We start from the raw sequence: 13,908 nt of genomic DNA on the forward strand, positions 1-13,908 counted from the left end.
AACACGAGTAACCATCTGGTTCAAGCATGTTCAAGTCTTTTCGCAATCTTCGCGATATCAGATATGTGTCTGACATGAGTATATCGATAAAATTAAAGAGTCGAGGCAGTATATCAGTAAGATACGCACGACATTTGAAGCAAACCAAACAAGAGAAGGCGGAAAAAGGTGCCACGCAGCATGAATGTTTCATTCATATTATCCACAAATGATGGAGAAATTAATAGTTGACTAGAAAATTTGAAAAACGAACTGCTTATTACATAAACATTGAGCTTATCTATTGTTGTTGATGGCAACACGAACTTTATAAAGTCACCTTAGGCCTTCTTCACCTTCACCGGTGACGGAGGGAAGAAAAGTCGGAAGACCCAGGCAGCTAATATAGCTCCAATGAATGGACAGATCCAATAAACATAAAACTGATCCCATGTGTTGTGCCAGCTGTTCACATATGCCCAACCAAAGGCCTGCAAGATGATTCACGATTAGTAACGCAATTCTTAGGCTTTAAGTAACGTCCTTACCGGTCAAAACTGGTAACTTTTTCAAAAAGAAAAGTAGGAAATCAAAAGTTACGAACTTATGAACTTTTAAGGAGTGAATTAAAAAGAAAAGAAGTACATACTTACTAAGATATATAATTACATAGAGAATAACTTTATTGAATAGAAGGTGTAATCAGGAATCAAGGAAAACATTGCAATAAGAAAGAAACAGAAAAAGGTCAACAAAAAGAATTAAACATTAAAGGAAGAAACAAAAAGAGTTCTTGCTTCACTCTTCACTAAGCTACTTGCTTCTATGGAAATAGACCAGAACATGCAATTGCATCGAATAGACTGGCATGCATTAATCCTAATGATCAAAAAAGCATATTAACAATTGCAATTGCTATATACTTAAGCCAAATATCAATGTTACAAGGACCTTAAATCACTATGACCAGAAAATAGCAGAAACTAAGTCTACATACACACCAGGACAGTCCAATACCAACAAATATTACAAAAGCATCACAAAAAGAGGGAGAAGCAGGCTACAATCATATTCCAAATCAAAGAAGCAGTAACAAGCAAGCCAGACATAACCCAAATCAGGAGAGTAGTTAAACAACTGCATATACTTCAGGTGCTTCAAAAAGGAATAAACTCTTAAGTAGCAATTTATTTACACTACATAAAGGAAACAATGAGACAAAAAAGTATAAAAACCTTAGTATTATCACGGCACTACTTGGCTTTGACAAAATTCAAAACCGAACAACATACGGAAGTAGAATAGGTAAAGAGAAAGTACCAGCGACTTACATTGGCAGGATTCATGGAAGGTCCGGTGTAAGAGGTACCGGCCAGAACTAATGCTACAGTTGCAATGGCAAGCAACCATGCCTTGAACATTTCACTGTGTGGACCTCTAAGAATGATTAGAAGAACAGCAAAGGTAATTAGAAAAGTCAACACCCCCTCAGCAATGGCTCCAGTGTGTGTATCTACTTGCAAAGATGGTCCCCCTATCATGTGCTTGTACTGTTCCGGTATCACCTCCATGATTGCCAGGGCACCGCCCACGGCACCAGCTGCCTGCCAGTGAGACATTTTATTTTTGGTAATGTATCATAACATAAAATTATTGTTCAGTATGTTTTTCAACAGCTTAAGATGCCATTATTCTCCCCTGCTAAAGGGGAAAAACAAGGCAAAAATTTTAACATAATTCCTTCTTTGCAGTGCATCATTCTGTTCAGAAACCACCTTTGTGGTACAAATGGGCAGTCTAAATTTGCGTTGTTTATTTGGACTTTCAATTCTTTTTTTCCTGGCACACTCAAATTTCCTTTAATGAGGGGGAAGAAACCTTTAAGAGAAAAGGAAATAGACAGGGAAACATCTCACATTTACAGCTTTGTAGAGCAATAAAGTTTAAAAGGCACTTAAAAATGCAAATGAAAAAACAAAACAAAAGTGGAAGAAAAAAAGAAGAAAAGGAATGTTAAACCCATGTGAGCAAAAGGCACACACACAAAAAAATCAACAAAATAATAAAAATACCGAATATTTGAAAGTAAAACAAAGAAAATCGATTGAACTAGTAAATTACTGTGGTGTCAGGTAAGGCAAATCGTTGGAATAAACCTATTTTTTTAAAAGCATATTCGACATGACCAGCAAAGAACAAAAATGACTACAGAATCAATCAACTAAGTAATACCTATCAAACGCTTAAAAGATAAAGAAGATTAAACCCAAACAAAATAAAAAGAATCATATGATTTGATCCAAAAGTTTTAAAAAAAATGAAAACATGTAAGTAAAAAGAAAAAAAAAAGAACAGAAGAATCCAGGTCGAATAAAATAGAATTCCATCAGAAAACCAAAACCCCACATAGAAAAACACAAAAAGATGACAAATTGATTTTTACCTGAGCTGGGAACCGGAGCGCCATGGAGATAAGGCTATCGTCACCGACCCCGGCGGCGTAGAAGGAGGCTGTACCAGTGGGATTAAAGCTAGCCCCACCAAGATATCCACCGATAATATTAAAGATGAAAACGAAAACGAAAATGATGACAGTGGTGATAACAATAGGAGCCCACGTTACGGTTTGGACACCAATGGCAGTGGCTATCAAGGAAGTTAGTAAACCGAACGTCGATGCAAAAAAAACCCACATGAAAGTAATCAACATGTCCCAGATTGCCATCTTTATCGGACCCATGGTGAAGAATTTGTATTTGCTCTGCTGGGTTCTTTTCTGAGAATTTTGTAGCCACAAGCAGATAGAAGGAGGAAGGGGATTGGGCCGTGCTACAAAAGAATGATTGATGTGTTGTTTTACCTTTTTTCGTTTCTGCGGAGGGGAGAAGTAGAGTTGAGATAGGATTGGGATTTTTTTGGCCAATGCCGGCGGATGTCTCCAAATCTTTCGCAGTTGCTAGTAAAGTAGTTTTCTTTTCTATTCTTTTCTTCTAAACTTTTACTGCCCTCCAGCCCATACCTGGTGAGTCAGCTCAGTATTTGTCTTTATCCTAATTAATTATCCATTTTCTAGATCTCACTTAAGCCCAAATGCTTTCCAGTTATTTGATTAATAATAGTAATAATAATTAAAACTAATTCAAATACAACTCAAAACAATCTCAACAAATATTTTTGCCAACAAGCTCTTTTGTTTTTGCTAAATATTTTTCAAACTTTAATTACGTTATTAAGAGATAATTCTGTTAAATATTTTAAATTTCATGTTTCAACTACCTTCTTGAAATTTAAATTTAAGATTAAAACTTTATGTTTTGATCATCCAAAGGTTTTGAAATTATTGAAATTTTTTGAATACATGAAGGTGTTTTATATGATTATCATACATTCATTTAATAATCATATTAATTTATTTGTAGGGTGTAAAATTTGCAAAATGTACAAGCAAAAAATGATTTAATTTTTTTTAGATACTACTTTATTTTCCCTTATCTGTTTCCTATGTAATCATTTTGAGATTAAATAATTGTCCACTTTCACAGTCTCAAGCTAAATTCATATATTAATTAATATGATTTACAACCTTTATATATTATAACATATATATATATATAATTAATAAGATTTTATATGGAGTTTTATATCAGAAGAGCTTCTTTTAGTAATGGTCCTCGGTAAGCATACATAAGAATGATTGAAGGAAGGATACACCTTAATTTTGATATATTTAAACTCGCATTCGATTAAAATTTAGTTACTCATATCTTATTTAAACTTTAGTAAAAATCAAAACTTAATCATTAAATCCGATTATTAATACTCACAAAAAATTCTAACCCAAACCTTAAGTCAAAATAAAAAATATAAAATCAATTTTTATGTATATTATTCATAAAGATTACTAATTAAAAGTAAATTAAAGTTTAATCATATTTAAAATAATTAATCAATTTCCATAAATATTACAAACAAAAAATAAATTTTAATATTAAAAATTATTATTTCAAATTTGGATTGTGAGTACCCTATATTTATGGAAATTGTAATATCTAAATTTTATCCAAACCCAATTATAAAATACCTTAATCTTATTTAATCAAATCTTATAATGCAAGATATATAATTATAAAGTACTCATTGCACTCGAGCATTTGACTCATTAGTTTGTATATTATTTCTCTGTCTAAAGAGTAAAATTCGAATTCCCTCTCCTAATTATAAAAAAAAATATAAAATACTCATTATCATCCCTAAACATACATTAAATGCATCTATAAATAAGGTATTTTTTATAGTGCCGTTTATAAGGTAATGGATTGTTCATTTTGAAAAAGAAAAAGGTAATAAATAATTATATTAAAAAACTTTTTTTCTTTTATATTTAAAAAAAACAGCCAAATCATAGATTTTCATTTTATCCATAGGATTTAGGCAACTTAAAACTGAGATATGGGATAGTTGCAAAATCTTTTATTTTATCCTTCTCCAAATTAAAGGATTTGTTTTAGGATTCATTTTCTCAATAGAAATCATTAAATTAAAATAATGCCTCGTAATAATATTTATCATAAATATTAAGAGTGATATTAACCCCAAAATGAGAATAATTGTGAAACATTATCCCCAAATTCTTTTCCCGCTTTCAATTTAAAATCATGTCCAGAGTACACGGTATACTTGACAACACAATCTTAATAATCTTATATAACTTTAACAAAACCTAAAAATACAAAATCGATTAATTCGGTCGATTTTAATTTTGATTTTTTTTTCAATTAACTGAACTTTAAATTACCAAAAAATATGCAATTTGTGGAAATTAAACCTACAACCTCTTAACAATACCGAACACTCTACCACCTAAGTTAAGACAATTTGTTTTATTTGAATTGCTACTTTAAACCCTTTAAAATTAATTAAACATCAATTATTACATTACAATTAATCACTCATAATCAGAAATCGTGTAAAGTCTAATCAAAATATTATATGAAATCTATATTAATTAATAGGTGATGTACTCTTATATAATATTTTATTGTAATTGAATAATTACAAATTTGTAAAAAAAATGCTCTTGATTGGTTTTCATAATTGAGCAGCATAGTCCAATCATATACTTACAAATGAATTGGATCAAATAATCACACTCCATTTATATGTTGCCTGGATTCGAAGTTTACGACTGTTTTTTCATTTGTGATAATAAGAGATAATTTAAACTATTACTTGATTTTGACACCCACTATATGGATATGTTTTCATTATTTTTTATAATAAAGTTTTAAAAGGAAAATACCGAAATTGATTAGATTTATTTTATATGAATTTCGTCATATTTATATATATTATTTTTAAAATTAAATAATATAACTTGAAGGAACGAATTAAAACACATTCATCAATCACCTCCTACTTTAATTTTTATTAAAAATATTTACCATACAAAATAATTAAAGAGTTTTTACTTATTTAAAAGTTGAATTTTATCTTTTTTTTGAATAAATAATAATTAAACAGTTTAATGGTAAATTAAAAGTTTGAATCATAATTGGATTTATTGCGTGATTGACTTTTTTCGAAAAATATAAATATTAGATATGATTTAAAAGAAAATGAGGATAAAATTAAAAAAACTTCCTCAAAATATTTTATAAAGATACTCTGGTCTATCTTATTTCAAAATGTTGTTTTTATCCTTGATTGCTAATACCGTTAGTCTTAGTCAACAGTTAAAAAAAGTAAACCTAATATTACATTAATGTTTTAAGATATAAATATCTTTTATATTATTTTTTTAATTTAAACATATTTTCTTTTGAAAAAAAACTACTAATCGATCCTTTTAAAATTATAATAAAAAAATAAAAATTATAATTTATATAGTGTGATAATTTTTAAAATTGATAAAAGGTAAAATTATCTTTTAAATATTGTCAGGTTATTAAACTAACGAAAATATTAACGGTGAATTATAAAAAATATTCTTTTAAGGTGGACTGTTCATTTTGAAAACTAATAGACTTATATAAAATTATGACTAAAAGTTAAGTGTCATGGTTCACAAATCTGTCCACATGCAGAGGTCCATTAGCTGTTGCCTTGGCAGCCAAACAAAGTATTCTAAGGCAACTAGAATACTTTTAAAAGTAAAGTTTTCCTTGTTAATTACTTACTCATCTAGGAGGTATAATTTTAAGACTTTACTTCTCTAATTTAGGTTAGATAGTTTTATATTTACTTTTACTTACTCATCAAGTTTAGATTAAGTAGGTTATTATAAATAGCACCATTTGGAGTTATTGTAAGACAATCAAATCAAATTTGTCGAATCAAGCAATTTACTTTGTATTTAAATATTTATTTATTCGCTCCAATCTCTTTCTTCATATTTGCTGACTTTACGTTTTTACGCCAATCATCAATAAACCTTGTTTAGGCTTGCTTAATTTTACGAACATGAGATTACAGCCCTGCTCGAAACTTGGTTAAAATTTCAAACTTGTGATATAAAGGTGAGCCTAAATTTTTTTTGAATTTGTAAATAAATTAAAAAAATAAATATATATTTATTTAAAAATATTTAATTATTAAATAAACTCGAACATGAAATTAAAAAACTCTACCAACATCTTTTTTCAATAAGTCCAAACAAAGTTTATTGAATAGCTAAGCATCCATTCCTCCTTTTCCCATTGCGTTTTTTTATCAAGCCAAACGGACCTCACCCGGCCCGATAAAAAAGATAATTTTCCTCGGATCTGAGGACGTGGGTCCAACATTTGCTTAGACGGTCACCAAAAACCAACAAATTATAAATTTGCCCCAATTTTAAAACGGAAAAATAAAAAATTGAAACAACGGGCATCCAAATTATAGCCGTTGGGACATTGGAGCTCAGAGCTGTAACGGCTATTTTTTTTTTCTTTTCTTTCCTGAGAGATTTTTCCCTTCCATTTAAGTACTGTCTCCAAGCTCTCAATCAAATTCAAACGCCTGAGATCTCAGATTTCTTTCCAATTTTTCATAGTCAAAGTCTCATTAATCAAATTCTTTCCATATATCTTTCCCTTTAGAGCCTGCTAATACTAAGAAGCTAGCAGCTGCAACATTTCAGGGTATGGAAACACCTATTTCATCAGTTCAATTTTGTTTTTGTTAGATTCTGTAGAAGAGATGCTGACCCTTTTTTTTTTTTGGGTTCATTTTGAGAAAACCCATTTCATCAAATTGCAAAAATTTATGCCCTTCTCTGATGAATTAGGGTTCATTTGTAGTGAATACATGATCAAAGATTCTTAGATGCAGCGCTCATGTGACATTTTTAACTGCAAAGGAAATCTAATTCCCTTCCCCTTTGAGTTCAATTTCATGTATTTATCTGATTGTTTTTCTCCTTTGGTTGGTTTTTTAGGCCTGAAGGAAAATTCCAAGAGAGCAAAGATGAATGATCTGATGACCAAGTCCTTTATGAGCTATGTAGACCTCAAGAAAGAGGCAATGAAAGATCTTGAAGCTGGACCTGACTATGATCTAGAAATGTCCTCCACAGCAAACACCATGGACCAAAACCTTGGCCTATTCCTTGAAGAAGCTGAGAAAGTGAAGCAAGAGATGGCAGTAATCCGCGAACTCTTAGGCAAGCTCCAAGAATCCAATGAAGAAAGCAAGTCACTCCACAAACAGGAGTCCTTGAAGGCTTTGCGGAACAAAATCAACAATGACATTGTCACTGTGCAAAAGAAGGCCAGGACCATCAAGTCACAGCTTGAAGAAATGGACCGTGCCAATGCAGCTAATAAGCGCCTTTCAGGGTGCAAGGAAGGCACCCTTGCTTACAGGACTAGGATTGCTGTCACCAATGGCTTGCGCAATAAGTTGAAGGAGCTCATGATGGATTTTCAAGGTTTGAGGCAGAAGATGATGACAGAGTACAAGGAAACTGTGGGGCGAAGGTATTATACAGTGACTGGAGAGAACCCTGATGAGGAAATCATTGAGAAGATCATTTCTGATGGTAATGGGGGCGAAGAGTTCTTAACGCGTGCAATACAAGAGCATGGTCGAGGGAAGGTGTTAGAGACGGTGGTTGAGATTCAGGACAGGCATGACGCTGCTCAAGAGATTGAGAAGAGTTTATTGGAGCTGCACCAGGTGTTTTTGGACATGGCGGTTATGGTGGAGGCACAAGGGGAGCAAATGGATGATATTGAGCACCATGTGATGAATGCAAGCCATTATGTGAAGGATGGATCCAAAGAGCTCAACACAGCAAAGCAGTACCAGAGGAGCAGCAGGAAGTGGATGTGTATTGGGATCATTCTTCTGTTGCTGATCGTTCTTGTGATTATCATTCCAATTGCCACTAGCTTAAGCAGTTCCTGAAATGGATGTTGTTACAGAGGATTTAATGTCCAGTTATTCCTTCTGGTTTCTTTTCACTTTGAAAAATGTAAGATTTGGAGTTTGCACAAGTTGCTGTCCTTATGTTTGGGACTGGCTAGATGGAGTGTTGAGATTTTTTTTTTCTCATTCTTTTATTGTTGAGATTCTTAAAATTCAATGTGCAATGGAAGTCTACCAAAGTTAATAGCTGTTGCAATTGCGTTCCTCAATTTCAAATCTTCTTTGCTTTTATCTTTTTGTTGCAGAATTTGAGGATGGTTAAAGCATAACAAATTTCATTTAAAAAATAAATCCCCTACCCCCAAAAGGGGAAAACAAAAGGGAATTTCTAGCTGACAGATTCAGTTCTTGGTATCCTCTCAAGTCACTATGAAAAAATATCCCCTCCTAGTTTTTGCATATATCTGAAAATAAAAGATAAAAGGAAAACACGACATACAACGTAAAGAGGACTTTACATTACATCTGCAGCCGAAAAAGAAGTGATTGTTGAAATAGAAAAGCTGAAAGAAATATTCTGTTCAACTCGACCAGCATCCATGTGAATTATTGCGAAATAAGCTTTACAGTTTCCCAAAAATTGTAATCTAACTGTTGAACTTGTGAAACCTATCTCAGTTTCCTAAGTGGTAGTGCTTCACCGAAGAGTTTCTCTACCTCGCTTGCTTCCATTTTTAACTCGTTCAACAGACCCATCTCTTCTTTACTTAGCCCTCTTAAGAAGTTTTCTTCATCTTGTTGTAGCTCTTTGAAACCTTCTGCCAACTTCTGGAACAAGGTCATCTCAGTCTTCTCAACCCTCTTTACCTCCTTCTCTACCTCCCCTTCTATCTCTTTGACTTCCCTTATGAGGGTCTGCTCCCCTTCCTCTACTTTCTTTTCAAGTCTTTCTACAAGGGGAGGCTCTGGCCCACAAGTATTATCTGTTCTGATAAATTTGTTGAAGTCTCGCCCTACGTTTTTAGCTGCCTTTTCAAGTTCAGGTACAATGCTTTCAGGCAAAACGGCACTTCTTGTGTAGACAACAGCACCGCCATATCCATCCCATGCATCATTCCTACCCTGGTAATATACAAATATATAATCATCCTGTTTGTTCTCTATTTTGGATGATATAATATACCTGCATATTGAATTTAAATGGTGAGTTCAGAAGCAATGTTGTTATGAAAAAAGCTAAATCAACTGTGAGCAAACCACAGTGCATAGAGGGCTGTTACCACAGCCAGAGGTGCTCAAGATATTTCAATCTGTATTGATATACTTTTATGTGACTGAAGAGCCAATTGACACAAGGTTTTACTGTTAATGAAGCTATGAAAGGCTAAGATTCTAAAGTGGATTGGCTCCTTTGCAAGTTATTACTTGTAGTAAAAGCACAATGCTAATATTATGCACATAAGCTTTACATACAAAGAATCAGGTAAGCCCCATAAATGCTGCCATAAGCACTCAACTATATGTACAAAAAACAGCAGAAATCCTCTACTAGAAAGCATGAAACCTGCATCTCGTGCTGCATCTGTCTCTTAAGGGGCAAACATAAGGACATAGTGACCAAATTAAACTGCTAAGCTGATAATTTGTCTCATCTATCCTGCCTTTGTTAACACTGACCTTTCTTGCTGTCATCAAATTTGTCCTCCAATCATTTTTTCTATATACTTTAATCCAGAAAATATGATTTGAACATCTTGCTTTATCATTTTTGTTTTCTTCAAAGTAAAATATTGATGTCCCCTAGCAATTCAGAAAAAACAAGCTAGCAGACACATTATGCCATTTTTTCTAATGAAAAATATTTTGCCATCTGATAACATCAGATTATAACTTTAAGCATGTGTTTCACATCCTCTTTATTTAGCAACAATATAGAAAAGGGCTAGGAGACTTTTGCAAATACATGATGCTTGCGGTTCATAGTTCCAGTTTTCCTTTGAGTATCAATATTGTGAAAGTTAGTCCTCAATTCATCTGACACTGCTTATTGTTCCCAAAAGGAAAAGAAATCCTTCAATAAAATTTCACAGTCAAGTTAGTATTTAATCTTTTAATCTTGCAATCAACTTCTCCCTTGGTGTCATCCAATAGTGTCAGAGGCATCAAATGGGTAGACATAAATGTGAAATATTTTCTGGTATCAAAACAAGAAACATTGACCCACATGAGCATGAATGCGATACCAGTCCAAATCAAGCATTTGTGCTTAATATTTGATTCAAATATTATCCTCATATATGACTGCATAACTATATTTGGGATATGCTTAACTAGTGGATGTTAGTAGTTACAAGCCAGGAGGTCAAGCTTTGTGCCCTTTAAGAAAATTTTGATTACTAGTTTAGGATATGGCACTAACTTAAACGGTAGAGGTACGGACTTTACCAGTCATCTTGGTAGTGAAGGTACTCATTGTCATGATTGTAAAGAATCCCAGGGTAGTTTGGATCTTGCACAAATCTCTGCAAAGTAGATCGAGTGAAAAAGCCACCATCTGGTGTTCCTATTCTCCAAGACAAATTCCCCACGAGTTTGCCAGCTTCTGTATGAAATTCGTGTAATTGACAGTCAAAAGTGTCAAAGGTAGGATTTAAGCCACTACTTATGAACCATTTCCCGCTGAAATCAGCAATATTGAAGTTTTTGACAAGAACAGCAGGGCTGGGGACAGGAAATTCCCCTATATCAGATTTCTGAGGTACACACTTCTTGCGTGAGACAGCACACTCGTTGAATTCATCTACAACACTGTTTTCAAAGAGGTCCCCACATTTAATCTGCAATAGTGTGGACACAAAGAAGTCCTTAAAGCATAATATATATGCCTTAGGAGTAAAATGCTGCATCGTGAGCCATGAATGATTTGCAAGAAATATACAGAACTAACCTGGCATTCAGTCTCATCTGGCCGATCATTGCAGGTCTGGAGGCAAGCAATATTTGCAGCACATGATGGGTTGGCAATGCACTTAGCAAGTTCTATCCTGATAAGAATAATATCATGTGTCAAGTCAGATGAGAGACAACTTCTATTTTTAAAGACTTAGAATTGGAGTCTACAGAAATCAGGTATGTAGGAGGTCACCATGAAGCAGAAAGCAGATATGAAGAAAAAATTGGATTCTGTTGTACGGTTCTATAAGGTTAGATAATGAACAGCAGATAATGAACATTGGGAGTTACACTCACTGCGGGTGGTTTAAGGTTAGATCTCCTTACTAATCAGTGGTTTGCACACTCTATTGTTTGGTTGGATAGATTACAATCACAATACAATGGAAGTAAAAGTGTGGGGAACCATATCAGATGAACTGGAGCAACAGCCAACCAATAGAAAGAGAAGAAACAAAAATAAAGGAACTAAGAAAAATAACTTAGACTTCTGCAAACAATTGATGCAATAAAGACAATATCTAAGCTATTCCTTTCCAATGCTTTTGACAGGGTAGAAATAAGTACATCGGAAACACTATTAGCAGGACTTTAGTGCAGTTAACTGTAAGACACCGACTACCTAAATTTGAAAACAGTTTCACTTAGTTTGATTTAATACCTGCACTCCTTCAATAAGCAAGTGCATGTTTTTAGAGCATCAACAGCACTAGCTGATGGAATCACCAAGTATGCACATGCAAGCAGTCCAACTACTTTCACAATTTTTGACTGGCTCCATTCTTTTAAGACATTTGATATGGTTGGCACCAGAAATGCAAATGCCTCTTCTGCCTTAAAGATGACACAAAAGGGAAAAGGAAGAAGAAGATTAAAAGTAGAAAAATATGAATATTAACATGACAAAGAATGTTGTTAACTACTAAGAAACTCTGCATAACCAATACTACCTTAGGTCTTCTTCTATTGCAGCTACAGGATGAGAAATTCCTATCTTTCCTTCTTGACAGCTGATTTGAACATCTTAAATCTGATGCAGAATAATTCGGATTTGACTTATTTAACTGGGAGTACCTTGCCTTTCTGCCACTGGATTGAATTTTCACTAGCATTATGCCATGAAAATGTGCTACTTGCCTCCTGTGAAATCTTTCATTACTAGTAAGACCTGATGTTCTACATGGAACTTGGACACTTTTATCATGGGAAAAACATAATGAACGTGCAGCTTGTGCCATATTTCAGTATCTCAACTCCCACATACAACCTGGTTATGACAAAAGAATCAGTATGTTGTACTTCTGATAATTTGAGCAGTAATCAAAGAAATAGTTCTTTCTTTCAGTAGACATGTAGAATCCAACTTTTCATCTATGAAGATGCCTGATTGATCCAAATAGTCCAAATAATTTTTTCATCATATCTATTATTACTTGCAGCTATAAGCCTCACGGATTAACGAATTTCCAAATTAAATCATGGCATGGATGTAGCAATTGGAAGAGATGAAATAATATGAGTTTTCTGTACAATATACCACTGAGATGCACTTTAAGCAACCAACTGTTTTTACTAAAGCATACAAAAGCATCTGAAAAGCACTTCCAATTCCAGCAATAATTTCTTTTTGAGCATTTAAAAGGAACAATCATCCACTAACACTTGTTCACAACAACCACACTAGACTCACTCTGCTAACTCCACTGGATCACAAAAAGGAATGAACACAAGGAGCAAAACAGTCAAAAGAAAAGCACACAATTGCCTAATTTACCGTATTTGAAACAAATAATCAACTAAGAAATCTGAACCCACTTTCCTACCAAACAAATTCCATAAGAAAATTGAGGAAGCACTAATCCATTTCAAGGTATGAACCACATATAACAACTAAGGAAGAGCAAAACTGTAAAAAGAAAAGGTAACCCAACTGCTAGCACTTTCAAAAGTCAATTATCCAGCTTCTACCAAGCAATGACCTCATACAATTCAGCAAGAACCATTGCAGCATTTTACAACTAGAAAATGATAATACTTTTACAATGCACATAAAGATTTTTACAGTTAATTAATCCACAGCTATATATACAACAACAAAAATAAAAATACAAATAAAAATAAAAAAAAGGTGACTTTGTTGAAGAGAAAGAGAGAAGAGAACTGACCTTAATCAATTGGAGCAGAAAAAAGAAATGGTGGGTTCTGGTTATTTTAATGTTAGTTATGGTTATAAGAAAGAGATGCAGGGGATGCTGCTAACTAAACAGAAGGAGGAAAAGAGCGGCAACAAGCCAACAGCATGTGCGAGCAAGTTCGTCTGTAAGTGAACTTAGGATAAGACAACGTGTGGAAACTAGACCTTTTACGTATCCTACGTTTCGCCATATATATCTTTGCTTTTCTTGCTTTTCCTCCTTAAATAAAAAACCTAACACCCATTTCACCAAAACAAATTCTAATTTGCTAAATGTTTTAATGTGTTATAACCCAAAATATTTATATTGACTAATACATGGTTCATTAATCGAAAAAATTAGATTCAAATTCTTAATTTTACAGATAAATAAAAAAAGTCGAATCATTCAAAATTAAATGTTTTAATCTCAATCATCAAGAAAAAATAATATCAAA

At 33.2% G+C, this 13,908-nt stretch overlaps 3 protein-coding genes across 3 annotated transcripts; 1 reads left to right on the plus strand and 2 right to left on the minus strand.

The window, feature by feature from the left end:
• Positions 1–157: 157 nt before the first annotated feature.
• Positions 158–2,927, minus strand: LOC18599960 (aquaporin SIP1-1). The gene is made up of 3 exons (XM_007030171.3): positions 2,423–2,927; positions 1,311–1,583; positions 158–470 (listed from the first exon to the last, which is right to left on the minus strand). Exons 1-3 carry the CDS (start codon positions 2,717–2,719, stop codon positions 321–323), a joined length of 720 nt encoding a protein of 239 aa, XP_007030233.1. The 5' UTR covers positions 2,720–2,927; the 3' UTR covers positions 158–320.
• Positions 2,928–6,955: 4,028 nt separating this feature from the next.
• Positions 6,956–8,581, plus strand: SYP111 (syntaxin of plants 111). The gene is made up of 2 exons (XM_007030172.3): positions 6,956–7,097; positions 7,394–8,581. Exon 2 carries the CDS (start codon positions 7,423–7,425, stop codon positions 8,362–8,364), a length of 942 nt encoding a protein of 313 aa, XP_007030234.2. The 5' UTR covers positions 6,956–7,097; positions 7,394–7,422; the 3' UTR covers positions 8,365–8,581.
• A 240-nt stretch (positions 8,582–8,821) lies between these two features.
• On the minus strand, positions 8,822–13,601 carry NPQ1 (non-photochemical quenching 1). The gene is made up of 6 exons (XM_007030173.3): positions 13,443–13,601; positions 12,228–12,544; positions 11,939–12,111; positions 11,273–11,369; positions 10,771–11,162; positions 8,822–9,508 (listed from the first exon to the last, which is right to left on the minus strand). The coding sequence occupies exons 2-6, from the start codon at positions 12,513–12,515 to the stop codon at positions 8,995–8,997; spliced, it is 1,464 nt and encodes a 487-aa protein (XP_007030235.3). The 5' UTR covers positions 12,516–12,544; positions 13,443–13,601; the 3' UTR covers positions 8,822–8,994.
• Positions 13,602–13,908: the final 307 nt, after the last annotated feature.

Source organism: Theobroma cacao, chromosome 5 (assembly GCF_053813885.1).
Source record: "Theobroma cacao isolate CCN51 chromosome 5, ASM5381388v1, whole genome shotgun sequence".
Classification (NCBI taxonomy): Eukaryota; Viridiplantae; Streptophyta; class Magnoliopsida; order Malvales; family Malvaceae; genus Theobroma; species Theobroma cacao.

Excerpts from the sequence above, each read along its gene's own strand:
- LOC18599960 (XM_007030171.3), bottom strand. The coding sequence starts at position 2,719 with ATGGGTCCGATAAAGATGGCAATCTGGGACATGTTGATTACTTTCATG. Across the intron at positions 1,584-2,422 it reads CGCTCCGGTTCCCAGCTCAG|GCAGCTGGTGCCGTGGGCGG; the intron begins GTAAAAATCAAT and ends TCTCACTGGCAG. Across the intron at positions 471-1,310 it reads CTTCCATGAATCCTGCCAAT|GCCTTTGGTTGGGCATATGT; the intron begins GTAAGTCGCTGG and ends ATCATCTTGCAG.
- SYP111 (XM_007030172.3), top strand. The coding sequence starts at position 7,423 with ATGAATGATCTGATGACCAAGTCCTTTATGAGCTATGTAGACCTCAAG.
- NPQ1 (XM_007030173.3), bottom strand. The coding sequence starts at position 12,515 with ATGGCACAAGCTGCACGTTCATTATGTTTTTCCCATGATAAAAGTGTC. Across the intron at positions 11,370-11,938 it reads TGCTTATTGAAGGAGTGCAG|GATAGAACTTGCTAAGTGCA; the intron begins GTATTAAATCAA and ends TATTCTTATCAG. Across the intron at positions 9,509-10,770 it reads CTTCACTACCAAGATGACTG|GTATATTATATCATCCAAAA; the intron begins GTAAAGTCCGTA and ends TTCAATATGCAG.